The 27,467-nt window shown below is 49.9% G+C and overlaps 8 protein-coding genes across 8 annotated transcripts; 6 read left to right on the top strand and 2 right to left on the bottom strand.

Moving 5' to 3' along the window:
• Positions 1-496: 496 nt before the first annotated feature.
• Positions 497-4,186, top strand: ASPGLDRAFT_116625 (cytoskeletal protein-binding protein SLA1; the record flags this gene model as incomplete). The annotated part of the gene is made up of 3 exons (XM_022539788.1): positions 497-694; positions 942-4,104; positions 4,161-4,186. 3 exons carry the CDS (start codon positions 497-499, stop codon positions 4,184-4,186), a joined length of 3,387 nt encoding a protein of 1,128 aa, XP_022405525.1.
• Positions 4,187-5,336: 1,150 nt separating this feature from the next.
• On the top strand, positions 5,337-6,964 carry ASPGLDRAFT_42446 (uncharacterized protein). Its single transcript, XM_022545608.1, has one exon. The coding sequence runs from the start codon at positions 5,421-5,423 to the stop codon at positions 6,930-6,932; it is 1,512 nt and encodes a 503-aa protein (XP_022405524.1). The 5' UTR covers positions 5,337-5,420; the 3' UTR covers positions 6,933-6,964.
• A 3,547-nt stretch (positions 6,965-10,511) lies between these two features.
• ASPGLDRAFT_63621 (uncharacterized protein) lies at positions 10,512-16,878 on the bottom strand (the record flags this gene model as incomplete). The annotated part of the gene is made up of 7 exons (XM_022548689.1): positions 10,512-12,781; positions 15,136-15,139; positions 15,720-16,194; positions 16,244-16,326; positions 16,374-16,453; positions 16,502-16,577; positions 16,636-16,878. 7 exons carry the CDS (start codon positions 16,876-16,878, stop codon positions 10,512-10,514), a joined length of 3,231 nt encoding a protein of 1,076 aa, XP_022405523.1.
• Positions 16,879-18,196: 1,318 nt separating this feature from the next.
• On the top strand, positions 18,197-19,843 carry ASPGLDRAFT_42441 (phosphatase PAP2 family protein). Its single transcript, XM_022545607.1, has 3 exons — positions 18,197-18,693; positions 18,754-19,288; positions 19,343-19,843. Exons 1-3 carry the CDS (start codon positions 18,295-18,297, stop codon positions 19,753-19,755), a joined length of 1,347 nt encoding a protein of 448 aa, XP_022405522.1. The 5' UTR covers positions 18,197-18,294; the 3' UTR covers positions 19,756-19,843.
• A 450-nt stretch (positions 19,844-20,293) lies between these two features.
• Positions 20,294-21,455, top strand: ASPGLDRAFT_42440 (uncharacterized protein). The gene is made up of 2 exons (XM_022545606.1): positions 20,294-21,341; positions 21,394-21,455. The coding sequence occupies exon 1, from the start codon at positions 20,729-20,731 to the stop codon at positions 21,182-21,184; it is 456 nt and encodes a 151-aa protein (XP_022405521.1). The 5' UTR covers positions 20,294-20,728; the 3' UTR covers positions 21,185-21,341; positions 21,394-21,455.
• A 499-nt stretch (positions 21,456-21,954) lies between these two features.
• ASPGLDRAFT_31946 (uncharacterized protein) lies at positions 21,955-22,635 on the top strand (the record flags this gene model as incomplete). Its single annotated transcript, XM_022544123.1, has 1 exon — positions 21,955-22,635. The coding sequence occupies one exon, from the start codon at positions 21,955-21,957 to the stop codon at positions 22,633-22,635; it is 681 nt and encodes a 226-aa protein (XP_022405520.1).
• A 230-nt stretch (positions 22,636-22,865) lies between these two features.
• ASPGLDRAFT_31945 (PWWP domain protein) lies at positions 22,866-25,136 on the top strand (the record flags this gene model as incomplete). Its single annotated transcript, XM_022544122.1, has 5 exons — positions 22,866-23,028; positions 23,163-23,658; positions 23,717-24,074; positions 24,134-24,365; positions 24,418-25,136. 5 exons carry the CDS (start codon positions 22,866-22,868, stop codon positions 25,134-25,136), a joined length of 1,968 nt encoding a protein of 655 aa, XP_022405519.1.
• Positions 25,137-25,308: 172 nt separating this feature from the next.
• ppmA (type 2C protein phosphatase PTC7) lies at positions 25,309-27,271 on the bottom strand. Its single transcript, XM_022545605.1, has one exon. It carries the CDS (start codon positions 26,941-26,943, stop codon positions 25,639-25,641), a length of 1,305 nt encoding a protein of 434 aa, XP_022405518.1. The 5' UTR covers positions 26,944-27,271; the 3' UTR covers positions 25,309-25,638.
• Between the last annotated feature and the right edge of the window lie 196 nt (positions 27,272-27,467).

Genomic DNA, 27,467 nt, shown 5'->3' with positions numbered 1-27,467 from the left:
AACTAGTCAACTCTTTCTGTTCTTTATACTGTTTGTCCCTTTTGTACTCTGTAGTTAATATAGCCTGTCTCAGTTGGGCGCAAGTAACGTGACCGCCCCTCAACGCTCTGCCTCCGAACTGACGACGACGATCGACTCTCCAGAGCCACACCCAACCTCATCTCTCCTTCTCACTCCCCCATACGGTGGACTTACCACTCCCTCCCTCCTCTTTTCTTTTCTTTTTCTACTTCTAATCTCTTTAGTTCCTCCAGCCTGTTTCTCCCCTCAGGCTCTCTTCCTCCTCTCCTCCTAATCACCCACCCCCCGTACTCCTGTCGCATTCGTCCGGTTAGCCCCCGTCCCCGTCGGTTTCCCCCGACCGATTCTCCCAAGCATACGTACCTCTGACTGATTCGACAAGAGGACACACGACCTACCATTATTCGAGCGCTGCACCTTGCAGCAATAGCAGAAACGATACCAGCAGCGACGCGACCATATATTTATCGCCAGTATGGGGTTCCTCGGCGTATACACGGCCGTGTACGATTACCACCCCCAAGCAGAGGGGGAACTCGACCTGCGTGAAGGAGATCTACTCTACCTGCTCGAGAATAATGCTGAAGATGACTGGTGGAAAGCGAAGAAGAAGGCCAACAGAGAGGATGAGGACGAACCGGAGGGTCTCGTGCCCAACAACTACGTTGAAGAGGTAAGGATGATTTGCCGCAGCCACTCCCCTTATTTTATGTGATTTGCGACAGAATAGAAATAAAGCATGCAAAGGCTTTTTCGAACGTTATCGATTGTATTGCTTTTTCCGGGGTATCTTCATCCGAACTGCAGCTGTCGAACGTTTACCATGCGGGGACCGCTCGGGGAGGACGGAATCAACGAGATAACCCCTGGGCATTTATCTGGACTACAGGTTGCTAATTTCTTTTGTCACCGTTATCTAGGCTCAACCCGTTCATGTAGCAAAGGCGCTTTACGATTACACGCGCCAAACAGACGAAGAAGTGTCGTTTTCGGAAGAAACGGAGTTGGTTGTATACGACACTTCAGATCCTGACTGGACGTTAGTCGGCGTCAATGCAGGCGTCAATGCAGATTACGGATTTGCCCCCGCGAATTACATTGAAATTGTGGCAGACGGCGCCGCTGTCGAGACATCAAAGCCTGCTGCTGCGTACGCTGCTGAACCGCCAGCTCCCGCGCTTCCTCAGCGTCCTCCCGTGCCCCCGACAACGGCAGAGCCAGAAGAAGAAGAGCCTCCTGCTCAGCCGCCTAGATCCCCTGCTGATACGGTCCAGAATCCGGCGGCCGCAGCCATTGCTGATATAATCCACAAGCAGAACGCGTCACCTGTTGAGGAACATCAACCTCTTACTCCTCGTGCCATACCCTCTCCGCCTCAACCGACATATGAGTCCGAGGATAACTACCGCAATGAACCATCTCCTCCTCCCCCGAGTCTGCCGCAGCGGCCCCCGTCGCAGCAAGTCTCCCCTCCGGTCCGGCAGCGTTCGCCCCCTCTGCCCACCCGCCCACCGATTGTGGCAATCAAAGACGACGACCGGGAGGGACATGTGAAAGAGTCTCCCCCGTACAACCGTGTTGGGCCCGCTCCGCGTTCGGCTTCGGGATATCATATGTACAATATCAACGAAATGGTTGAGGCTATGGGTAAAAGAAAGAAGATGCCAACGACACTGGGCATCAACGTTGCTACAGGAACCATCTTCATCTCACCTGAAGGAGATGGCGAGCACCAGGAATGGTCTCCAGAGAAGCTCACGCACTACTCGATTGAAGGGAAGCACGTTTTCGTTGACCTGGTTCGCCCCAGCAGGAGCATCGACTTCCACGCCGGAGCCAAAGATACCGCTCGTGAAATTGTCGCTGCTCTCGGCGAGATCTGCGGTGCCTATCGAGCTGAGGGATTGAAGGAAGTTATTGCGGCCAGTACCGGTGGCGGTGGGAACAAGAAGGGTCAGATTGCGTACGACTTCATGGCGCAGGGCGATGATGAGGTGACCGTGGCTGTGGGCGATGAAGTCGTCATCCTCGACGATACGAAATCTGAAGAGTGGTGGATGGTTCGTCGCATCAAGAACGGCAAGGAAGGCGTTGTCCCAAGCAGCTACATCGAGGTCACCGGTTTTGTCTCCAAGGAGCCAACCGGAATTGAGTCTGGTCTGTCGACCGTGGAAAAGAACCGCCTGGAAGAGTCCCGACTGGCCAAGGAAGCCCTGAGAAATACGCGGGCCGACTCTATTGACTCCAAGGGCTCAGAGCGTCAGAAGCGCGAAAGCAAGGCCGGCAGCAGAGCGAAGCCCGATTCGAGTAAAGTGCGGCGATGGACGGACCGTACCAAGACCTTTAATGTGGATGCGCAGTTCATCGGATTGCGGGAAGGGAATATTCATCTTCATAAAACGAACGGTATCAAGATTGCGGTTCCCATTCCGAAGATGTCGGTCGAAGATTTGGAATATGTCGAGAAGGCTACCGGTGTGTCTCTGGAAGAAGACAAACCGCTCTCCGATGTTCGTCGTCGCAGCAACTCTCGTGCGGAAGCCGATACCAAAAAGGCCGGTGCGTCATTCCAGCAGTCCGATTATGACTGGTTTGATTTCTTTCTCAAAGCTGGTGTTGGACCTCACCAGTGCGAGAGATACGCCCAGAACTTTCTCCGGGATTCCATGGATGAAAGTGTTCTTCCAGACATCACACCTGAGAACCTGCGTACTCTAGGTCTTAAGGAAGGTGATATCCTCCGGGTGATGCGCTACTTGGACACCACCCTTGCTCGAACCGGCTCCAAATCCAAGGCAAGGAATGTCAGCTTTGGCGGTGAAGAGATAATTGGTAACGGCGAGGACGGTGGAGCCAGTGGTCTCTTTTCTGGCCCTGGTGGTGCTCTGCACAACAACACTCGGAAGGGCAGACCGGCCCCGGCCGTCCAAACGGGTGATGTTGTTGACCCCAAGGTGTTTGAGCAAAAGGATGGGTCCAAACCACAGGAACAAGTCGAGACCCCCTCGACCCCGGCTGCACCCGAGAAGCCTGTCGAACGTGGATTCGAAGATGATGCTTGGGAGGTCAAGCATCCTAAACAACCTGCTACTGCTGCTCCTGCTGTTGCTGCTGTTGCTGCTACTTCACCAACGGCTCCCGCCACGACATCACCGCCTCCGGGCCCGACACCGCAGCAACTGACAGGCGCATTGGCGGATCTATCTGTCCTTCACCCGCCTCTCCAACCCCAACCAACGGCGGCTCCCCAGCCACAGCCCGCTGCGCCGATTGTGCAGCCCCAGCCAACTGCGCAGCCCTCGCCAGTATCACCTCAGCAGCCACAGCAGACCGGTGCCAGTCCAAACTTCTTTGCTCAATTGGCCCAGCAACCCACTGGCCTTCAGCAGCCATCGCGTCAACGCCCGCAACCGCCTCAGAACCTGGGCCAGAGTTCGCTTCTTCCTCCCCCTCCACCCCGACCTTTGTCGGCGCCTCAGAACTTCTCTCAGCAGCCTACTGGATTTGGCGCGACTCCGTTGCAACCACAGTTGACCGGACTCCCTCAAACCGGGCCGCAGCTTGCTCCTCCGGGGCAGAGTTTGGCCGAGTTGAACCAGCAACGTTTCCAGCCACAACCGACAGGCTTCCAACCACAACCGACAGGATTTCAGCCACAACCGACAGGATTGCAGCCGCAGCCCACAGGGTTCCAGCCGCAGTCTCAATTTGGAATCCAACAGCAGCAGCAACTGCAAGCCCAGCAACCAGGCCAGCTCGGGTTCCAGGGTATGGCACCGCAGCCAACGGGCTTCGGGGGCTTCCAGCCGCAGCCGACTGGTATCAACTCTATGCTTCCTCCGGCAATGCAGCCCCAGCCCACTGGCTTGCAGCCTCAGCCCACCGGTATGAACGGTTTTGGAAGCATGCCTTACAACATTTCGCCTCCACCAGTGCCTCCGATTCCACAGCAGCCCACTGCTGCGCCTTTGCAGCCGCAAAAGACCGGGCCTCCTCCTTCCGTCCGCTTCGGTGTTAAGCCCGGGGAAACTCAGAAGCTTGCTCCACAGCCTACGGGAATGAAGGCCAACCTTTCACAAGCTAGTAAGTTCATCCTGTCCCCTTTCCTCCCACAGACCAGTTCACTAACGTGTTCGCAGCACCCACGAACCCGTTCGGTTTCTAAACTGGATGGCATATATAATTTCTGCTCTTACGGTACATGGTTATTTCTGGTATACAATTTTATTTTCTTTTCTGATTGGGTGGATGATACCTTTTTCTTCTTGTCCATTTTGCTTTTACCACTTTTAACGCTGTCATGCGTACCATGCCATGGCCAGATCTACACCACGCAGTGATTTCTGAAGCAGTACCTTGTTTTTTTTTTTTTTTTTTTTTTCCACGGCTTCAGCGACTAGAACGCGTCTCCTTTTCGAATTCGTTTCAACCTCCATTGACACGTAATTCTGGCAGAAAAGGACCATTCCCAGCTTTGTTTCACTCATTGAAATGCATTTTCTTTTCCTTGTTTACTATTGGAGCCGTCATACTACAGGCTGCTAATTGTGCTGCTTGCTACGCTTTGCTTCCTTTCTTTCCTTTCCTCTGTGATGATGTTGCTTCTAATTTGTTGCATCTAAACTGGATTTGCTTTCTCGACGTTCCTTCTCTTCTCTTACTTTTTTTCTTTTCTTTTTTTTTTTTGTTCTCTACATTACTTTAGTACTGTCGTGTTCCCTTCGCTTCTTTCCTTTTTCCTTTCCTTTTCTTTGTTTGGCTCTTTTACTGTCAATCTGTGGAACATATATGTATGGTACATAGGTCTTGTTAGACAAAATATATTATTACTATTGGTTCATCTGTACATAACAGTCACAATGCGCGAGACCAGCTCGACCGGTATGCGTTGTCAGCCTCAGCCTCGCACTTGCAACTATTTTATCTTGAAAGTACGCCTGCTCGAAGGTAATCCCAACCCTTTATATGACAAACCTTTACTTTGCTCACCAATAGCAGAAGCCAGGAGTTGTCTCCCGATCAAGAATCACGACATATGCACATTACATGTATAACTACATACATCAGATCAATCCAGTTATTTAATCTCCTTGCATCCAACAGAATGTCAACAAATGGCCTCATATACAACATCGCTGCTGTCAATACCCAAGGGGTTCCTGGCCCGAGCCAAGAATGTGTCTCACTACATCATAGTGCATACCTCAGCCCCGGGTTTAATTGTAGTACTAGCGGTCAACAGGAATATTTGAGCGTTTATGTGATCTACTAAGATCTATATATGCTTGCGTTATTGATCGGGGAAATGGGCAACTCTCGAGGATATATAAGCGTGGTGGACCGGCGTGCAAGGCGGGCCAATATTCTATCACGGTATTCAGGACACGGAGACAGACGCCATGGACAACAGGGCTTATATTGCGGACCTGTCTGGTCAAGATACTATCACATTTCACGATCTCGAGCATTGCACAGAGGGAGCGTTGTCAGCTATTCCCGGCATTCATTACCTGCCAGACGGAGCGAGCAACAATGTCCTTGGCAGCAAGCATGTCAAGCCCTTCAATAGAGGGCATAATGCTGCAGTGAAAGCTACAGACCTTCTCAATCGCCATGCAAAGAACGCAACAGCTTCAACACAAGCGACGAAAAGCGGATTATTCGCCGGACCACCACCAGAAGCAGGACACAGCGACAGCATACACGACTCCGTTCTCTGGTTCGAGAAGATTCAATTCCAGCACAAAGACACTAGCTTGACCTCCACGCATTATCTGCACTTTTCGAACCTGAGCCTATTACCCCAGGACGTGGCAGACATCACGAGTATCAACATCATAACCGGCATATGTCTTTTCACCAGCAGGGTTCTGGCGTCGAGCATCCCGAGCAATGAGCATGGACTCAACATTTCCGCACTCGAACATACAGAGCCAACTATCTACGAACTGGACACGATCGCTCGAGTCACCCCGGCTATTGCGGATTTAGTAGCCCTACTCAGCACGAATCATGAGCATGGAAATTGCCGCGAGTCCGGATTCAATGGTTCGCTGAATGTATCCCTCGATATCCCCAGCTTCCACTACTATCATACTGTCGAGCAGCGCCTAAAGGATGGACTGTGTACGTTTCCAGAGGCTATACGATGGATGGACGCGGTTGAGAAACGACATTATCAGATTAGCCGTGTGTTTCGGCGATATATCCAACATGAATTGTTACGTCGCGGACACCACGAAACACATATCCAAGTATCCTCTTCCGGAACCGCGGGCTTCGTGTGCCATATCCTCCAGAAGTCATTGAGAGAAGGCGTGCTCGTGTCACTGGACCATGTCTTGCAGCGGATAAGCGCCTACGATCCCGTCTGGAACAGGTTCTTCGAACTTATCACGGAGAAAGAAGAGCCTCGTGATTTCCAGAGCCTGGGGTACCTTTTCTATGTGTACAATATCGCGCGACCAGCTCTACTACACGACGAGATCCTCGATTCCCCGAAACCAAACCCGCTCCTCATCAGCATAGACGACACCATCGAGCGTCGAATCTACCACCGTGCACAGCAATTACTCAAGAAAGTCCGCGCAATGCCAGAGTACCCAGTTACGCCCAACTTACTGGAAATATACCCTAGTCGCCGCGTGTTTATGGACAAAAATCAGACGAAGATGTGTTTATATCGCCATGATCCATCGCCGGAGAGGTTGGATGTGCACTCGTGTAAGTGTCGAAGGGTACTTGCAACCATTGTGGATGGAAATGGATGTGGAGTGCAGGATGGTCAAGTTATGTCGCGGACTGGGGACAAGGGTGGGATGGATGCGTCTGGTGTTGTGGATATGCTTTTCGGAGTTGATGCTGGTACTGTGCTGCGGAAGATTTGTGTGGAGGAGGGATTGATATCCTAAATAGTTACAAAATCAGAACAGAATGACAGGAGAATTGGCATTTTGCTATCTTTGCTCTGGCTCCATTGTACATGAAGAGAACATATCTTGTAAAACCAAGCCTTGATAGACAGAAAAACCCCAGCAGCTAATGGCAGACCATAGCGTTATTCCCCGTTAGATTATAGAGTCTAGTGCAAGCCACAATCGTAGAATTCTATCGAGGCTCCTTATGGCGCAGTAGCGCAACAGCTACATCAAGGTTCAGTAGCTTTGTTTTTCGACGCACAACAACGGAGCTTTGAGGACCACGGTGTAGAAGCTTTCTTAATGGTGGACACGTAGTAGACATGAACATGCTTAGCGGTGCTATTCTCTGCCAGATTCTAATCAGTTTGGCGCTTCGTATTGGCGTTAGTTGAGGGCAAATCATCCCGAGTTTTTGACATTGAAAAAAATTTGTCGGAAAATTCGCTGTCACCCAGTCTTCAGCTAGCAGTGAAAGGCAACTCAAATGCTCGATAGACACTTATGTTAGGGCTGTTTACGCTGCTTTCAGTCGCCCACATCAGCGTTCAGGACGTTTGTCCCTTATCCTCATCTAGCTGACAGGCTTGTACGCAAGCTGTTGGGGTAGCAGACCGAATGAATAGATTATCATCTGGTCAGAGTCGGATTACAATATACCCTGCAGAATGTGAAATATTTCACTCAACACCCCAGAGCCACAATCCTGCCACCATATTTCCATAAGCTGGACTTTCAAATGGGCTCAGGGGGCTTAGAGCAATAGAAATCGCACTTCATGTAGCCAGGCATTTTGGAGGAGAATGCTATTCTTCATTAGTCCATCGTTGGTGTTCGTGTGTTTATTGCATGTCCGACATCTCAACTAAGTAGTCTTGGTGCTGGAATCTTTCCAGTTTACAAAGGAAGCCGCAGCAAAAGTTGTCTCTCAAGAATGCGAATTCTCGCTGCCCCTGTGGGGTGCTTGATATCAATTAAAACACTCACAGGTGACGTGAAATAAGAGTTGTACTTCCTTTCCGCGCATCCAATTAGTAGGGTTATCATGCTTCCGCTGTTATCGCACACGAAAGGAACTGAGTCGCCGGGCACTGAAGATGGATTGCTGCAGAAAGTAACAGCAAGAGAATACTCGTCAGCGGCACGCTTTCTAGCAGCATCGGAGCATGCAATGCTGCTGCTACGAAGGGCAACACAGTATTCCACTTGCTCCGTCAGAGCTCAGAATTGCTGCAATTTTGGTCATGTGAAAGTCATAACTCCTCTCAGCGTGGGTGTATGAAGCGACTGCCATGAAGTTTCCGTGTATCCAATATCTTGAGATATCAGAGCGGTTTGGTTATTGAGGTTGCTCGAGAACCCAAGTCATGATTGATAGACACCAAAAGCTAAACAGTCACATTGGTCGAACTGTGTGAGGGTCGGCGCCTCCTAGTCTGCGATAACTCCCTCCCCCACTGATCCGACATCTGGAAACAGGGAATTGAGGCTTTTGATCTGGGGTTCCAGTCGTCAGATATTTTTGTCCGCAACTTCAAGACTTTTTGTGTCTCTTTATTACGCTAGCAAAGCCACTGTGATGGTTTGCGAACACTTAGATCAGGGGATGTACACCTGCTCCGCCGGAAATTGGGTCCAGACAATCGCCTTCTCGCCGTGAACGATTACCTGATCGCGAAGTATGGGGAGCATGGCTCTCATTCTAGGGCTCCCGCGAAGCAAGAACTCCAGGCACCAGGTGCGCTGCTCCTTGGTAACTGACAAGGAATGCTTAAAGAAATGCACCATTGCTGTTGAGCTCACCACTGCCATCTGATCGATGGACTTGGCCATAAAAGGAGTCACTTGAAAGGTCTTGAGCTTACCAACAACGGTCAAGATGCTTGGGTCTCCCACGAGGACTTGACATAATTCATCCCGAGCCAGGTGCTCAACATCACTAACCTGAAGTCTCCAGAATTAGATCCATATTAGGCTTTGTCGCTCATTTGGGACTAGAAAAGAGAGCCGGATGTCCGTTGACAAATATCACTCCTGTAGATATCGTTCTGATTCTAGATAACTGGAGAATCATGATTAGTAGATCTTCACTGTCAAAGACAATCGTTTCGAGATCAACCGCCTGGTCGTCCTTCGGTTCTGCCGCAGCGACAAGCGCCCAAATTCTGTGTAGCTTCCATTGAAGCTGTAGGATCTCGAACGACGGGGTCGTTGGTTGTAGTTATGGTATCACTAGGACAAAATAAAGCTAGAGTCTCATAATTAAACAATCTTAAAAGTGGGGGTCTTCAATGGGCCAAGTTAGAGTCGCGGTGTCTACGGCACCCCTCTCAACTTGCTACTGCCTGATGTTTGGAGGGAAGATGGCGGGAGCAACGATTCTTCAACTAGACCCAGACTGCTTGGAATATCACGGACTTCGTTCTCACTTGGAACCAGCCAGTGAAATCGGAGTATTAGCAGTTTCTTGTCCGGTGATATGGAAACGGGTTTAAGTGCGAAATAGTGGTAATTCCACTAGGGACGAGCGTCTGGGCTCACCGAGATATAGTTTTCAGCTGCCTGTAATTTGTCGTCCAAGAAGGTTCCCAAGCTCCAACCACTTCATTATACCAAAGGTCTCCTAGGTCAGCCAGAAACAGTCGCCTGGTAAGGTGGGCTTAGCCGTGATGAAAACGGCAGGTCTCTGCACGCAGACGGAAGCCAAAAATTGTACCGTGAGAGATCTCAAGTCTTCTGACGGACCAATAGGCTTTAACGTGGACATGCCACGGCACGCAAAGCAATTTGGATTCTCGGGAATCTCAGTGCCCTTAGGCCCTATCACCTTCGATTTCCAGCAGTCGACCTTCTCTGAAAGGTCTTGACAGGCGGGCTGTTTGTATAAGCATATGGCATGATGAGCCCTGAATCGTGCAATGGATTGACCCCGTTATGATACAGGTTTCAATCCTTTGGCAGTAGTGGATGTGCTGCGGCGATGGACAACTCCAGGGGCGAGAAATGACCCGAATATTGGGAGCAGCCCGACAGCACCATGAACCAGTCATGGGCGAATTATTGCTCCTGTTTAATCTTTCTTCAAATTTCTCGAACTTCTTGATATCGCTGACCCACAAAAATTCCATTTGTCCAGTTGCCCTGGGTCTCGACTTCCTGTTTAAGGACTTTCATTATCTCCTCCATAAGGTGGGAGCGCTTAGAGTATCAGAACTCTGAATTAGGGTCCATCGCGAATGGTGGTACATGTAGTTGGCTATTTGGCTTAGCGGGCCAAGGGAGAGGGAAATGAATCGTTGTTGTGACTTGTGGATTTTGCAAGGTGGCTGGGGACCTCGATTCCCACCGCCTAGTAAGCATTCGTTCGTTCACTTGTCAAGAAGAATTACAAATGGTATGTACGTATAGATATATCTAACAAGAACAAGAAATAAAAATGCATCCTCGACGCCAAACAGCTAGATATCACTCAGGGAATCACAACCGCATAGGTATTTACAGTCATCATAGTCATGTACAAAAGAAAACAAGGTGGAAGGGATTGAGGAAAGAGAGAAGAGAAAGGAATAAATGTCAAACATCCCCCCAAATCCCAAACATAGGAAGATCTTCCGCCATATAAAGCAGGCCATTATCCGGAAACACCACATCCGATATAGGCGTATGGCCGTCTTGGTCCCCACTTATTGGAGCGGAAACGCCAGTCGCCAATTGCCCAGACGAAGTTGATAATGGTGGTGGTGGCTGTAATGGTGGAATCGTGCCGCCGGGTGAGCAGCCAACAGGGATACCGGTTGTGGTGAGTGCGGAGATCGTTGCGGGATCATAAGGAAAACCACCAGAGGGACCGTCACCGCCGCAAAGAGTGTCCCAGACGTCATTGCTGGTGGAATGGTTATGGGGCGTAGCAGTAGGTGTTGCAGTAGTGGTAGGCAGGTCGGACGGGTGATGTTGTTGGGACGGGAAAGAGGAACTTCGAGAAATATTGCCCGGAGTTAGAGGAGAGGGTGCGGCGGGTTCAGGTCCGACTTGGCCGAATAGCTGATCGACTTGTTTGCTGCGGCGTTCCATCCATTGGCGATTCCGTCGCCGGACGTATTCGGCTACCGCTCCTCGGAGGTAAATGATAATCTGGGAGAAACGACAGGCATGGGGGTCATGAGGGGTGAAAAGCTCGAGGAACTTCTGGGCCTTGTCCATGCCCTCTTCTAGTGGTAGGAGATTGTCATAGTCTGCAAAGAAGGCTGCGCCGATAACGATGGCCGAATTGAAGACCGAGTTGATCAGGAATGGTAGCCGCCGTGGCAGGGATGTAAACTTGGCGAGATCGTCGACGATGTCAAGCCCCCGGAGCGCGGAGTAAACGCATGCGTCCGCAAAAAGCGCGATGCGAGAATTACTGGATCGACTCTCGGTTGGGCCAGTTTTGCTTTTCACGTATTGTGATACGCGGTAGATGAGAAACGGCCGAGTTAGGAGGATAATTGACCAGTAATAGGATCCGAAGACGTGGGCTGCTGCCAATGTGCCATCGAGTGTTTTAGAGTCCAATCGTTCTGTTTGCATCCGAAGGAAGACAGGCAAGCTTCGCACCCACGCACGGTGCTGATTAGAGATCGTTTCAGCCACATGGATCGAGACAACCTGCTTCATGTACACATCCGTAAGGATCCGTTCGAAGATACGCGACAAGGTGATGACGGCCACAGAAAGCTGCTCTTGCGGAGTTTGATGTTGCTGCTGTTCCGCAGACGGCATAGCGTCCTCTCGGAGGTCATGGTCAATGTCCGACGTCGCCGGAGGACGCCCTAATGAGGCACTGAGGAAGAGATCCATCATTCGTAAGCTCTTCCACACACGCTCGCGAGCCCGACGTTCTCGACCACAGAACAGTGCATTCGCATCTTTCCGGTGAATACCGACCGCATATGCAGCTCGAAGTGCGGTTCCGAGGTTCATGAACGCGCCATTCCGCCGACATGCACCAAGCATATACATAGAGATCAGCACATATGACTGAATAGTGTAAAGACTAGGGGTCTCAGTAAAAGCAGAAAATGCCAACTGCCGTCCACTGACAAAATACTGTTCAGCAAGGGCCTGGTTGGTGGTAGAAACCTGTGATCCAATTGCAAGAACCAGGTAAAATATCGAGCTAACGGTATCCTCGTCACCCCTCGGATTCTCAATCCAGTTTGCCAGACGCGGATGAAATTCATGAAGATCGAACAAATCCAACAACGGACTGGTCGCCAGGACAAACTGACCGGCCAGTCTCTGAGCTTCTTCATTCTTCGGTGGCTCCATCAGTGGCCCCGCTTGAATGCTAGGATTACTTTGAAAGGCTTCAAGCATCGAGTGTCGCGAGTTATCCTCTGTAAATTCACACCGACCGATCGACGCGGATACGATCCGCCGGACACTCTGCAAGAAAGACAAACTAGCCGAATCCCCAATATACATAAACTTCCCCTGCCCATCACGCAGAAGCCTTGCCACTTTTGGTACCGGTGCCGTCCCATCCTTATCATCCCGCGGTTGATGCTGTTCCATATCCGCGCTGCGGTCCTCGAGCGAGTTCAGAAGGTGGTCCATGGCCGTTTGCCGCTGTGGTGTAGGAACCATGTGTTCACTGAGTAGCATGGTCTCATTCGTCCTATTCGGTCTAAGCATTCGCGCTGGTTTATCCGAAAAGTGGCATTCTGATTCCTTGTGCCGCTGTACGCAGATCGTACATGGTTGCTCCCCGTTGCATTTCTGTTTCCTCCGCTTACAACTGTCGCATGCTCGTCTGCACCGGAGGCGCGCGCCGGGAGCCGTACTTGCGCGAGGCATGGCCCTTGCTTTGGTATTTCGTTTCCTTCGTCTCCAGTTAAGGTGTGAAGCTCCTTCCGAGACGCATCGGTGGGTGGGTTTGTTCGGGGTTAATGGGGAGGGGTTCGCGATTGGCCAGCGTGTGCGTCGAGGACTACCGGGACGAGGCGGGGGATGAGTAGGACATTTCTGACCCATCAGACGTAGCAGACGGGGTTATGCGCCTGATGCAGCAAAGTAATGGAAATAATGCAGGAATGGCACGAGGGGGCGAGAGGGACAGAAAGCCAAGCTCTCCAGACTCCAACTGTTCCCCGGATTTGGTGCGGAGCAATTGTGCTGACTAATCTTATCAATGCCTGTGGGCCTTATCCTGATGCCCTAACTAGTTAACGCCGATAGTACTACATAGTACGAAAGGAATATTATCAATTATAGATCTGAATTACTAACAAAGTGAAAATGGTAATAGAAATGCTAGAATGTGCTTCATATATACCATTAGCATAGATTTCCAGCAGCAAGCACCTATGGTGGCCGAATAATCCTCCGCAATAGCAATCGCGAAACTAGTCCTCTTCGCCTTTTTATCTTCCTGTGCGATTGTGTGTTATTTCCTTCAGAGTAATCAGGGCCTCAATCAAAACCCCTTGGTTAGTAACTTCGTGGTGGCATTTTCAGTGATCTCACAAGGATTTGCTGTAACCCCAATCTCATTTGGATCTGCAGCTCGACTCGGTACAAGGAATATAGAATCGAGGCCCCTGATGCAACGCATATTGTATTTGCACCTGTTACTTTTTAATGTCATCAAAGAGATTGTCAATTGGCGTGAAGTAACTGTTTGTTGTACTTCTTCTCAGACCGTCTCAAACAAATAAAATCCTCCTTGATTCGAAGCTGTAAACTCACGATGTGCTTGCTTCAATTCTCCATACACACTGATGGTGAACCAAATGGTTTGGTCGCACTTGTACGGTTATCCTTTCATAATACCCCAGAAGAGGGGCGCTTGGGGTCGAGTTGGGGTCCATCACGAATGGTGGTACATACAGCTGGCCATTTGGCCTAAGGGATAGGTGGGCTCGAGGGCACGGCACATGCAAATGACTATACAGAGTGGGAATATCAGCAAACAATCTTGCAATAATAGAATCCAGGAACGCGTATAACTTGCCTCACTTCTGTGTATCACCAATTCGGACTCATTTGGATGAGAACTCAATTTGCGAAGAAACTGTAGTTTTCGCTGGTATAGTTACTATATCTGCTTACGCATTCGTTCCCAATCCTCTTTCAGTCAATGCATCTGTGATGTACTTCTGGCCTTGCCATATATCTTTTATGATTCATACTGACCAATTCAACGGAACCAAGTACGTGTGTCAGTGTTGGATAGCTCCTTAGCACAACAAACGCGTTAGAATAGTCTGAGTCCCTCTCTTTATTTCTTGCTTCAACACCCAAACGCCACCCCATACTAAAATCGGTGTTTATTTGATATCGTCCATGATATCTACCGAGATTCCACAATGATGTACCGATTAAGCGGGCCTTTCAATTTGGAAAATTGCCTATAATATCATCTTGACCCGCTACGGCTTTCCCAATTCTTTTCAGATCTTCTTTCGGTGGAACTGTTCATCAGTCCCTATTCCATGGGGAAGCCAAAAGCCACGGCGCGAGACGCTCGGATGATCTAAGGTCAAAATCCCATGGGCGTTGGATGTCGGCGCAATCTAATTTTGACAACTCTGCATCCATGCCCAGCGCCCAAAAGCTGTTGGTCTATTATCAGCATTCATTTTCCATAAAAACCGAGGGAAGTAGGGGGAGAGAATATCTAGAACAAACCTTTTCGGTACCCGAGTCACACAATGATAACATGACAGCCCATAAACACGCCATGCATTGTTCTCTGTAAATCTGATCTCAATCATCCCACGCAATGTCCCCAACCCAGCTGTGCTGTTGGGAATTTCGGGGCTGATTACGACTTGGCTTCACTGGTACAAGCTCTCACCGGGTCGGTGAGTGTCATAGAAGCTCATCCTCCATGAATCACACGAAGACATCCATATTCTCATTTTCAGCAAATGCTCCCTTGACCATTTGACGGTCTGTGTGATCCTTGCACATCCCGTTTATTATTCTGGGAGTGTGTTCCAACGCATTGATGCTTTGACTGAACCACAGTTGAATAGTATGTTTAATGTGAGGATATGATGGCGTATCTCGTTCCACTTGGTGTTGATTATTTCGGAAAAGAAGTTTTTGAAGGGCTTTTCATATCCTCATCGAACAATTCGATATGAGGATAATGTCTAACAAGGCTCAAACGTTTTGCGAGTAATAGTCTCGTCTGTATATCACACTCCCAGACGGACCTACATAAGTTAGATTTACAATAGCTGGAATTGTGATGTGGTAAATAATTGATGTAGCTCTGGTTATCGAATACCCGTCTCTCGCAGGGGAATGGGCATAAGTATGGACCGCCTGCCCACTGTGATGACGATCAAAAGTCATCCAGATCGAAAACGTAAGACCTATTGCCATAAGACGAGTTTTCGGGCGAATATCAGCCACAGCAGAGTTCGTGTGTGCTGGAGCGCGTAAACGTTCCATTTATTAGATTTGAAAAAAGCGACGAGACAACCGATTGATCTTTTCCGGTTGCCATATGCTATATCGATGCCATGTAGGATGAAGGCTTAACAGCGGTATGCTGGGAAAGATGATGGAAGATGGAAGAAACAGGAGGGCGAAGAAGGGGAGAGGTGTTGGATGGTGAATACTACTATACAGCCATGTTTGTTCTACTTCTCTGATGTTTGAGTGTATAGCTTTGATAAAGTCATCAATCTGATACTGAGTGAAAGTAATTATTTTATTAACATCGCTATAAACATCAGTCATCGAGGATATATACCAGATACTCCTCCATTATTCCGGCCGGAACGACACAATCTTGCCCCAAGTGTCAGCAGTGCCCCAGATACCATGACGCAGGCAAGAAAGCTGCACGATCTGGCTGTGGTCAACGAAGAGGTTAACATCAATACCAAACTCCCGAATGTACCAGTTGTACACCTTGGGATCGGCAGCCTCGAACATAACGCGGTCTTGGGGAAGTTCCTTCATGATGCGGGAGACAACGTCGGTGCGCCACGAGTCCACGTTCTCGGTGATACCCTCGGACTCGATCATCAAGCGCTCGACGCCTGCGTTGAGGAACTTGTGGCCGAGGTTTACCAACTTGCCGGGGTCGGAGGTGCCGATGGCTTCCAGGCCGGAGGCTGGGGTGTCACCGCCGGCACCGAACTGGATGCCCAGCTCGGGCTTGGCTTTGAGTTTGTATGAGTGGACCTTGTCCACGAGGCGGAGCCAGTCGTCCTCTGGGAATGAGAGAAAACCGGATGAGAGTTCGATCACGTCGAAGCTAGTGATGTCAGATGGTATTCGGGTTCAAGGAGGATGGTTGGACTTACCCCAAATCCTTGCACTTGGAGAGATACTTGTCAAAGACCGAGTTGGCGTCTGGGTGTGTGAGGAGGTGTTCAGCCCATCCACCCTGTGTGGTGTCAGCAGGTGTATAGGTAGAGATGATTTCGCACATACAGTCGAAACGTAGACGCCGTGTTGGTGAGCCAGTTCAATCAATTCCCGCAATGGCTTCTCCTGGAAGAGCGAGAAAGAGCCTATGTCTGTCAGTCTCCCGTCCATTATTTGACCATGGCTTCACTGACCTCCTGCAAACTTCAGACCATCAACATGTGTACCCATTGTCTCGAGAACATCGGCCAGGTAACGCTTGCCCATAACCTATAGAAAGATACCGGTTAGCTTGACATTCGACGGTCAGACACGTCGACTGACATACCGAGTAGTATGGACCTCTGATCTCCGTAACACCAGTGCTCCTCGGCTTAGCAGGACGGGGGTTCGAGCGGGCGAAACCGAATCCATTGGCCTTGTCTTGCAGTAATGTGATGTCCTTTTGCTTCTCTGAAGAGGGCGTGGTAGAGAAACCTCTGGCTGGTGGGGTGGCAGCCACCTTGGGAAGCTGACGCGAGGCCAGGCCCAAGAGGTTCTTGGAAGTAGCAAGTTGAGGTGTAGATAGCATTGTAATGCGCTTTCCAATGAGTTGGGCTGAATTGAGTCTAGATTTGAAGAGCTGGGGAAGAGAAGCTCGGTTTTTGTGCGCTGTTATATATCGAGATGGAAGAACTCTGGCACCTTGAGGGAGTTCGGTAGACCACCATCCATCATGGCGTGAATGCCAGATTGACGTCAAAGGTAGCTCATCGTCGATACCGTTCAACGTAAGTACAGTCGATGTTCACCTACCAAAAAGACCGTTTCGTCAACGGATGACGTCACTTGTCGCATATGCAGTCTATGCTCATATATCCTATACTGTGTCGAGGCAGGTTTTCAAAAGCATGTTTCCTATTTTTTTTATTGTGTCTATAATCCATTGGCGAAGTGCAGAAGTGCCAGTTCGATATATGGGGAATCAAGGATCCGCCATGGGGTGATTGCAGATCAAACATACTGTCCGGTCCGGGAGCATCTGACATGCGATTGTCGGAGGTATAAGAACCCTGTAGATCCCATAAGGAGAAACACCTCAGGAAATACTCCGTACTTGTAGTCGATACTAGAGAATGCGCCAGCCATGCTGTGTAGACATTATTGGTCCATATTACCATGGTGCTCGTCTGTAGAGAGAAACCAGATACAGCCATTTGGGACACTCTATACGAAGCATATTAGCAAGATCCGAGGATGTCTCAGTGTGTCCGATATTTCATATTTCAATGATCCGAGAACTGGTAGAGCGCAGGGGGTGCAGGTCCGGATAGAATATTGCTCCGTGGACACGGAAGACGGACAGGGATCTCCGGTCCCGAGATATATCGGGTAATAAAGTCACCGACCCCCGAGAATTGTGCACATTATGCACAACACAAGCGCATAAGCCATAGGGCAGAGATAGATGCGGGAAGATCGGGGTGATCGGCCAATGTCAGCCTCCGAGGTACCTTTACGGGATACACATGAGAACCTTCCCGGCTGAGATGTGTTCGTCGCTAGTTGGTTAGTGTATTATGCAGTCAGCAAAAAAAAAAAAAAAAAAAATGTACTCCGGAGTAATACGAAGTACACACACACGGCGTACCTTCCCGTAAAGTCCAATAGCTCCTTCTGTGGCCCAACCAAGACACTTGCTGACTGGCTGAGGTGCTAGTGGGGATATCCTTTCAGCTTATATTAGGCATAAGCATAATAATGAAGAGGAAAGACTGTCTGACATTGCTTCAACCCGGGCAAACAAGTTATCCTCCCTCTTACCCATACTTTCTTCATTTAACATAATCGTTGTTTCCCGGTTTTACTCGCTTTTTTTTTTTTTTTTTTTTTTTTTTTTTTGCTCTCTTGGCTCTTCTTCCTCTTGGCCATCCTTCACTTTTTACTTATATTTACTCTTATGTTTCGTTGGAAATAAACGGTATCTTCCTTCAACATAATTACCACCATGGGAGTTGGCGCCATTTTGGAGCCGCTGGTGGTCATCGTCCTCCTGTTTGGAGGTACCTGGATTAATCGATCTAAACGCTTTCGCATACGCAGAACAACACGCTGGCAAAAAGACAACGCCCCCTCTCGCTCGCCCTCCCCTGACTCTTTAGAATCGGGTCAGGCTGGTTACGCAGACTCGGATCAAAACAGTTTGTTGGGTTCACCAACCGCTTGGTCGCCTTCCCTGCTGCATCCACCCGAAGACCGATGGCGCAAACGTCAGATTCGTTTCTTTACGGCTACTCTCAATGTCACCACGCCCAATACTGCCGTCTTCCAGGATCGCCTGCTTAGTCGCGTCCTTCAGAAGTTTCCGTTCCTGGTCGAAGTTTGGTACTGGGCTTTAGTATACTGGGTATGGTTCCCTTGTCCCTATTACCGTTGGAACAAAGCTAATCAACACCCATCGAACCAGACATACCAACTAGCCCGAGCATTTACCGCACTTACTCTTAAAGATGATACCGTTGACGTCGCAAGGAAACATGCGTTGCAATTGATCAAGATCGAGGAGAAGATTGGCATCTTCTGGGAGACATCGATTCAGGGATTCTTCCTCCAGCATTCTGCCTTGTTGACTTGGATCAATTGGACGTATTCGTTCATCCATATTCCTGGTACTATCGCCTTCCTCGTCTGGCTATACTATTATACCACTACACGCAACCGCATCGATGAATCACGAGAGGGAAAACCATGGGATGAAGCGGATGGATCCCCGGCAGGCACACGTCTCTATCAGGCCCGACGACGAACGTTGGCGGTTTGCAACCTCTTTGCCTTTGTGGTGTTTACCTTCTGGCCGTGCATGCCTCCTCGTCTGCTGAGTGATCCGAGCGTTGAAGGTCCCGATGGAGAGCTCGGACGCAGCTATGGCTTTGTTGATACCGTGCATGGAGTAAATGGAGCGGGTAGTGTCTGGACTGAGAATCGGTTCTGCAACCAATACGGTATGTAGTCATTACCCCTAGTTTCAATCCAGTAAAACTGACAGTCTGTTTCAGCCGCTATGCCATCATTGCACTTTGGATACTCCCTCATGATTGGATTCACAATCATGACTATTCCGCTTCCACCCCGCCATCGTCCGGCCCTTGCTGGTTCAAACTTATGCGCGCGAATCTTTAGGGTCTCGTGGCGCCGTTTAGCTTGCTGCCTCGTGGGCTTCGCGTATCCGTTTCTGATCCTGGTCGCCATTGTTGCGACTGCCAACCACTTCATCCTGGATGCTGTAGCGGGAGCGATGATATGTGCGCTGGGATGGACATTCAATGGCATCTTACTCAACTTGCTTCCCCTGGAAGACTATTTCCTTTGGCTGGTCCGGATACACAAGCCAGAACATTTTATTGTCGACTGTGTTAGGGATGCAGAGGATTGGGATGACAGCACGCCCGATGCCACTCTCCCGTCGTAAGCGGCTCTCTTATATGCCCTCCTCGCCTCTTATCATCTCGACCTCTTGATCACTTGACCTCTTCTTTTTTTTTTTTTTTTTTTTTTTTCGCTTATTTCGAATTTTGATCATGACCTCTTGTATATTCTTTGACCGCTCCAGTTGAATTTGCATTTGCTTGCAGTATCAAGTTCCTGTCCAAGGCGGCAGTACATTCAGATATCCGTATCCTATTTTTAATGTTGATTAGAAGCATTCTGTGTGTACATAGACTTCAATCCCTTGGTTTTCTCGGACAATATCAATAGTTCGATTGTTGAAAGAAGTTTTTCAAAAGTAATCAGCCCAGCCATGATGGTTCAAATAGCAAAGATCCATTATAAGAAATGCCCTTCTATTTCAGCAGTCAATTATTACTGTGGTCATAAGCATTTGTTATCTGGATAGTGTGATGTTGGAGTGGAATCTAGTGTATATTCCCTATGTCACTTGTCACAGTTTGTGTTATTGCAGAGGCATGGAGAAGATCACCTTGATACAGATGAGTGAATAATGGATGCTTAATGATCGTATTCCTAGTGTTGTAAATGCATTTACATCTTATAAAGGAGTAGGCAATTGAAAAGTTGCTGGTATATGTCATAGGCAGTGCCTAGAGTAAACCATTTGCCTAACAGGCTCCACTGCTCCATCTTTGTCTTCTTATTCTTCCATCTCCCTCTTTTCTTGTCCGTTTCTTTCTGCTCTCTGAAAGCGAGTCTTGTTTGTCCCTTTCGTGTTCGATTAACGCTCCCGAGTTCTGTTCTGTTTTCTTTGAAAAAAAAAAAAAAACCCTCTCTCCCAGACCAAGACTTTGACATCGCACGCAAGACCACCAGGTGCCGCAACGGAACCAGAAAGAAGAACTTTAGATTACCGCTCTATTGTAAGCCATTCTCTGCGTTCTCATGGTGCCCTAGTTGCTGACGATGCGCAAAAACTAAAGCCAACGAAAATGTCCTCGACGTCGAATGTAACAAATTTCTCACGATCTACCGCCCACGCGATTAGCTATTCATGCTCCTCCGGGGAGCCGATATACTCCGGTTATACATCAAATGAAGACCGCGAAGGCTTCTACCAGGGCTCTCAACGGGCTGGGGGACCATACTTATGTTCCCTACCTTGTGAAAGCGAAGCCCTTGGACCGCAATTCGACGTCAAAAGTTTCAATAAGATCATTACTGAGGTCAGTCGGATGGTCGAATACCAAGAGATACCATTCGTGAACATCACAGTCACAGGGCGCCGTTCACGGGTGAGCCCAGGGGCTCAGCCCATTCCCACGATCCTCATAATCTCAGACGGAAGGAAGAAGTCTCGTATGTGGAAACGATTAACGAAGTCCATCTTTAAATCCATCATTTGGAACTGTACCTTCTCCGTCGAGATAATTGATGCAACCCTCTAAATCCCTCCAAGGTGCTTCCCAATCCTACCGCAAGACTCCATCCACCCGAAGTGGGACAGCATACACCAGGAGATATTGAGCAGAATCAATATATTTACTTGGACGGGCCTAGAGTGTTGGCGCTACAGGAGGAGTAGTCGGGCAGAGGATAATTCCCCTACAATTATCGTCAGCGTGAGAAAGGATGCTGTGAGGCGGCGTTACTTTACGGATACCCAACAGATTAAGGGAATCCTTGCGGAAAATGGCGACGCAGATGTTTCTATCCTCTTTATGAAGAACGAAAGTATACTGCACGGTGCGCCAATCATCCCCCTAGATGTGTGCAAGGATGTTGTTAGGCCCGGGGTCAGTCTGGGTCTAGACGAAAGCGAGGCCGGAACGGGGACCGTAGGAGGTCTGATTGAACTAAAGTTCAGCGGAGACAAATCATGGCGGCTTTTCGGGTTGTCATGTTTTCATGTTGTTTACAGACCTGTGGAGGACAACAAAACGAAAGCGGTCCCAGGGGCCAGAAAGGGTCCCCCCCCCCCCCTCTTCTGGCTGTATTGAATATACTAAATATGGCCGAAGAGCTCTCGCACGTTGGGGTTGGATGCCCATCAACTTTAACGATCACCTTGCCAAGCGATTGCTTAAACTCAATCAACCATCTGAGCAAGATCTTCTAGAAGCAGTGAACAGCCGAAACCAGATGATGGTAACGATTCGCACAGAGAAGTTCCAGCGGATCGCATCCCGTCTGGAACAAAGAAACCAAGGCTCCGACGATGTGTTTGACGGAGAAGGAGGAGGAAGATTACCACAGTGCTATCCTTCAGCAAATCAAAGCAACAGAAAACGTGCGTAACAAATACGCTTCATTCTTCTCCACTGGCGGCCACTGTCTCGGCCACGTAGTGGCAGGTAGTGGATTAGAGCGCACATGCAGACAGCCCTACGCCGATGACGACTATGACGCATTCATTGATTGGGCGCTTCTCTCGATCGACCCCAGACGCAGTATCATCAGCAATGAGCCATACCCATACCATGGGTTGAAAGGGAATTTTGATGGCCTGGTGAGCTTGAAAGAAGCGGTGGAGCATACCCCGATGAAATTACACACCGTTTATAAATGTGGGAAAACTACGGGATTCATACAAGGAGTACTTGAATTGCTCAAACAAGCCCGGATAGTGCGAGGCTCACACGGGCAACTTCAAGGACGTATAACTCACGAGCATGTCGTGCCCGATACGTCCGGTATTGCGAGCCCATTTTCCTTGCCGGGAGACTCAGGCGCCTTTACATTCGATGGATCGGGAGGCGTGATTGGACTTTTGATCGGTGGTTTTGAGCGGAAGTATAACTCATACTTCACGCCGATTGAAAATGTTTTTAGAGATATCATGCAGATGACAGGGGCGTCTGAAGTCCGCATCTTCCAAACAGACGTTCGGCACTGTTGAGCGTGGATTTTGGCAGCTCGGGGGTTGCGTCATTTGCAGTTGTGCGTCCCCCGACAGTGCACGCGTTGGTCGCCCTCCCCGTCGCGCCTGTCTCCACCACTTACCTTTCCTCTTCCTCTTCTCTCTCTCTCTCCCACGGACTCCCGTTTCCCACCATCCCTTCAACCTCCATCCACTCCATTGACGTCTCCTCTTCTTTTCTCTTCCAATTACCTGTCCCGTCGCGCATCATGGCTGAGGACACTCCCACCGCCTCCGCCCCTGCTGGAGAGCAGGTCGCGGAGCAGCGCGCGCCCGACACTGAGACCAAACCTGCTGAGCAACCTGCTGCTGAAGCGCCCCAGGAGAAAGAGGCGGAGAAGGCTGCTGAGCCCGAGAAGGAAAAGCCATCTGGTAAATATCCCTTGACGGGTCTTCTTTTTCTTTCTTTTTTTGTGGCCCTGGTTTCACCATTTCTGCTCCGCCTTTCCGTCATCCATCCCCTTCGTACGTAACGTCGCTAACTCGATTTGTTTCGTCATCAGCAGAGAACGACGTGAAGGCCTCAGAGGAGAAGGAGGAACCCGCTGAGGAAAAGAAGGAGCCTGCTGAGGCCCCTGCTGAACAACCCAGCGCGTCTGCAGAGGCCATTGACGCGAAGGAATCGCAAGAGGCCGCCGCTACTCCTGCTAAAACCGAAGCCGCTCCTCAACCAGAAGCCAACGGAATACCTGCGTCGGCTAAGAAGAGTTCGAAGCGCAAGTCTGGCGGTATCCCGGAACACAAGTCCAAGCCGAACAGAAGGAAGTCGATCGCCAACCAAGTGCAAGCGAAGCCTGGCGAGTACTACCTGGCGCGTCTTCGGAGTTTCCCCCCTTGGCCATCCATTGTTTGTGATGAAGATATACTCCCCCAGAGTCTCCTTGAGTCGCGTCCAGTGAGCGCCTATCGGGATGATGGAACTATCCGTGATGAATATGCGGAGGGCGGCAAGCGCGCCCATGAGAGGACCTACCCCGTGATGTTCTTCCAGACCAACGAATTGTACGTTGAATTACGATTGGTTTTTGTTTCTCACGATAGAGGCTAACATAACGAATAGTGCTTGGATCCAGAACGCAGCCCTCACCCCTACTGACCCCGAGACCTGCAAGAACGTTAGTGAAAAGGGCAAGTCCAAGCAGCTTCTGTCCGCTTACCACGTGGCCGCAGAGGGTCATGACCTGGAACACTTTAAGACCATTCTGGCGGATCATGACGCTGCGCTGCAGCAAGAGATTGAGGAGCAAGAGGCCCGGGCCGCTGCCAAGGCTGAAAAGCAAGCGAAAAAGAGCAAGCGGAAGAGCATGGACATTGTCGATGATGGTGCTGAGGATATCGAAATGGAGGATGCAGACGATACGAAGAAACCCAAGAGCTCGAAGAAGCGCAAGAAGGATGCTGGAGACGAGGAGGAGAAGGTTAGTCTCACTCTGGCATGTTTGACTATTTGCGCAAGCTCACATGTGTTCTTAAACAGCCGGCAAAGACGCCCAAGACCACCACCAAGTTGAAGCTGACAACACCCAAGACGCCTACTGAGGGTACCGGAAAGAAGGCGACTGGCGCCAGCAAGTCCAAGCAATCTGCTAGCGCTAAGAAGGGCAGCAAGGCAGCCAGTGACGAGGATGCGGAGGACACGGGTGCTGAGACCAAGGAACCCGAGAAGCCAATCGACCCGCAAGAACTCAAGAACAAGAGAGAGAAAGAGGGTATGTCAATATATTGTTTCGAGTGGATTAAGCAACAAGCTAACCTTGGCAGTTCTGTACATACGCCACAAGCTTCAAAAAGGCTTCATCTCTCGCGACTCGCCGCCCAATGCGGAGGAAATGTCGGCTATGTCAAACTACATCTCCAAGCTGGAAAGCTACGGTGATCTCGAGGTCGCCATCATCCGCGTCACCAAGATCAACAAGGTTCTGAAGATGATCGTCAAGCTCAACTCCCTCCCCAGGGACGAAGAACTCCAGATCCGGCAACGTGCGATGACGCTGCTGTCCAAGTGGAGACACGACCTTGAGGATGTGCCTACCCCCGGTGACAACAAGGAAGGCAAGGCCAAGGCCAACGGCCACGCCAAGGAAGACAGCGTCGACACACCCACCAAGGAAGAAGAGAAGAAGCTCAATGAAGAGAGCAACGAGCACTTGGATGAGCCTATGCCCGATGTTGATGCTGCGGAAAAGCCCAAGGACCCAGAAGAGAAGCCCAAGGAAGCTGACGCCCCCAAGGAGGGCGAAGCAAAGGAAGAAGAGAAGGCTGAAAGGGCCGAAGAGAAACCCGAGGAGAAGCCAGAGGAGAAGAAGACCGAGGGCAAACCCGAAGAAAAGACTGAAGAGAAGACCGAGACCGAAAAGGCACCAGAGGCTGAAGAGAAAAACAAGCCCGCTGCAACAAAAAAGCCAGCAGAGGAGCAGCCAGAAAAGGAGGGTGAAAAAACCGAGGAAAAGACTGAAGAGAAGGCCGCTGAAGCGGCATAAACATATCGCTGGTGTGGTTATGCTAATTGTGATGCTCCGGAATTTTTTTTTTATTTAACTAGTGATGGTATCCCTTTCAATATCTTGTGATGCGTTGAGTCTGGGTAGTTTAAACTCCATTCATGTTTTTTCTTGTGGTTATTTAATTCCTTTTGGGTTGAATGAAAAGGTTAGATTCTTCAAATTCTTTCAATTCCTTGGATTCTGGATTAGAACAAGGTGTAAACAAGTCAAAAGGATGCATATAAAACTGTCTATCAATAGTCTATAATAATGCTCTATCCATTACCAAGGATGTGCTGTATGCCAGTGTCCCAATGATGATAAGAATGAAACCAATGACCGCCACAAGAAAAGTAATGTCAATATATAGTGCCAGTGAGTCTAAGATGTTCCTGCCGTGTATGTATGAATATGCCCATGTGTATATAAGGATGCAGATGAGAACAAAAGAAAAAGGAGTATCCAACGTCAGAAGCAAGGTCTCTGGACTGTACCGGATCTAGAAAGAATCATCCTGCTGCTGTTGCTGCCGTCCCTCCTCAACAGCAACAACAACTAAAACACAAATATCATCGACCTTACCGCCGCGGTAATGATCATACGGATAATACCGCTGGTACTCCTTCGCAAACGGCCCATCCCGTCTCCGATCCACACTAGCGACCTTCGCATTCCCCGCGACACTAGCAGCCAGGAACGAAGACAGCGTGTACGGTTCCATTGCAGGGCGCTGGTCCTCGCCCTCCGCGCCGGCGGGTAGGAGGTGCGTTAGCCCACCGAGCTTTGTGAGCTGCTCAAGGTCATCGGAGACTTTGATGCTGTAGTCTGGTGCGGAGCCCGTCCATGCGCCTGCGAGGATCATTTGTCTGTTGACGATTTTGAGAATCTCTTGGTTGTTGAGGTTGTCGAAGACGCCGTCTGTGGCGAGCATGAGGACGTCGCCGTGTTGCATGTGTAGGTTTGTGATTGCTGCGTCGCGCGGGGTGTCTTGGAGGTATGCGCCGCCGAAGATGGCTGCCTGGGCGCGCATGCGCTGCGGGATCACGCTGAGTTGGTAGGGTGTGTTGAAGCCGTGGGTCTGTGAGGGGGTGTAATGGTGTACGGCGGCGCGGCGGAGGAGGACGGAACCTGAGTCGCCTAGGTTGGCCAGTTCGACGCGGCCGTCGGGCAGGGCTACCCCGACGTGGGCGGTGCTGGCGCCGGCGGGGATGGCTTGGTCGTCGATGACCCGGTCATAGCCCATTTCTAGGATTTGTCTGGGGCGCAGTTTGTCTGCTGGCGAGGGCCATGATAGTGCTGATTCGGCCATGTACCCGCATAGGCCGTGGGAGAAGTCGCCTGGGTCGACGCGGTGTTCTTCCCAGCCGCCTACGCCGTCTGCTACGGCGAAGGCGAGTGCGCCATTTGTGTTTTTCTCTGTTTGTTGGTCGTGGCCGATCTTGCTGACGAAGAAGGCGTCTGCGCCGCTATCCGGGCGTTTTTTCCGTCTCTGATAAGGGTTCTTCTCGGCGATTGTCAAGCCCAGACTATCCTGCGCGGCGGAGTCGAAGTTGAATGCATTTCGTACGGGATGAAAACGATTCCCTTTCCCGGACGATGAAACCGCAACGTTGTAGTTAATTCGCGCCGGAGAAGCCGGATTCGAAGCGCGCAGATGCGTCGAATGAAAGAATCGTAATCGCCGGGCCGGGACCGATGTCGATGTCGATACTGCAGATATTAATCTCTCTCTGGCACCGGCGCGTAGGCTACTGCAAGACGCAATGCAGCACGCTCTAGCGAGACTTGGCGAATTCAAGATCATCACTGTTTGTCCGTCCCGTGTCTGTTTTCTTTTTATGTCTGACCCTTGTCCTGTACCAACACTGATACCGATAACGATAGGAGGGCTCGAAGGACGGCGGAGGACTGCAGGAGCATTGGAGAGGAGAAGGGCAGACGCGAGGTCACCAACCGGGGCATGAAGTTGGATTTTGCTAGGGTTTCGAGAGAGAGCGAATGAACGAGTGTGTTGGGAGGGAGTGTGTGAAAGTCCAACTGCCACTCGATAAGGATCTCGAGTTTATCGCGTTGACCGCCTTTGTCAATTTTTGATCACCTCAAATAGAAAAATTTACACAGTAGATACAAATATAAGAAGGAATGAATTAATGAATGAAGATTAGATATGTCTATAGGTTTTGTGCTTAATGAAGTCACTTCGTGCAGTTATGTGGTAGACGCCTGAGATCCATGGCACTAAGCCACGTGATTAATGCCTGAGGCTTAAATGCAGCTTACCTCTGGCAGTTATCTCCAATTCTCCATCGTAAATCAAACCTGGACAGA

This window comes from Aspergillus glaucus (genome assembly GCF_001890805.1).
Source record: "Aspergillus glaucus CBS 516.65 unplaced genomic scaffold ASPGLscaffold_2, whole genome shotgun sequence".
Lineage (NCBI taxonomy): Eukaryota > Fungi > Ascomycota > Eurotiomycetes > Eurotiales > Aspergillaceae > Aspergillus > Aspergillus glaucus.
This window is presented reverse-complemented; position numbering and strand designations above follow the sequence as displayed.

What these genes read in the sequence shown, in the direction of transcription:
- ASPGLDRAFT_42446 (XM_022545608.1), top strand. Translation starts at nt 5,421, where the DNA reads ATGGACAACAGGGCTTATATTGCGGACCTGTCTGGTCAAGATACTATC.
- ASPGLDRAFT_42441 (XM_022545607.1), top strand. Translation starts at nt 18,295, where the DNA reads ATGGGAGTTGGCGCCATTTTGGAGCCGCTGGTGGTCATCGTCCTCCTG. An exon ending in ACTGGGCTTTAGTATACTGG is followed by an intron (nt 18,694 to 18,753) that starts GTATGGTTCCCT and finishes CCATCGAACCAG; the next exon opens with ACATACCAACTAGCCCGAGC. An exon ending in TCGGTTCTGCAACCAATACG is followed by an intron (nt 19,289 to 19,342) that starts GTATGTAGTCAT and finishes AGTCTGTTTCAG; the next exon opens with CCGCTATGCCATCATTGCAC.
- ASPGLDRAFT_42440 (XM_022545606.1), top strand. Translation starts at nt 20,729, where the DNA reads ATGTCCTCGACGTCGAATGTAACAAATTTCTCACGATCTACCGCCCAC.
- ppmA (XM_022545605.1), bottom strand. Translation starts at nt 26,943, where the DNA reads ATGATCTTGAATTCGCCAAGTCTCGCTAGAGCGTGCTGCATTGCGTCT.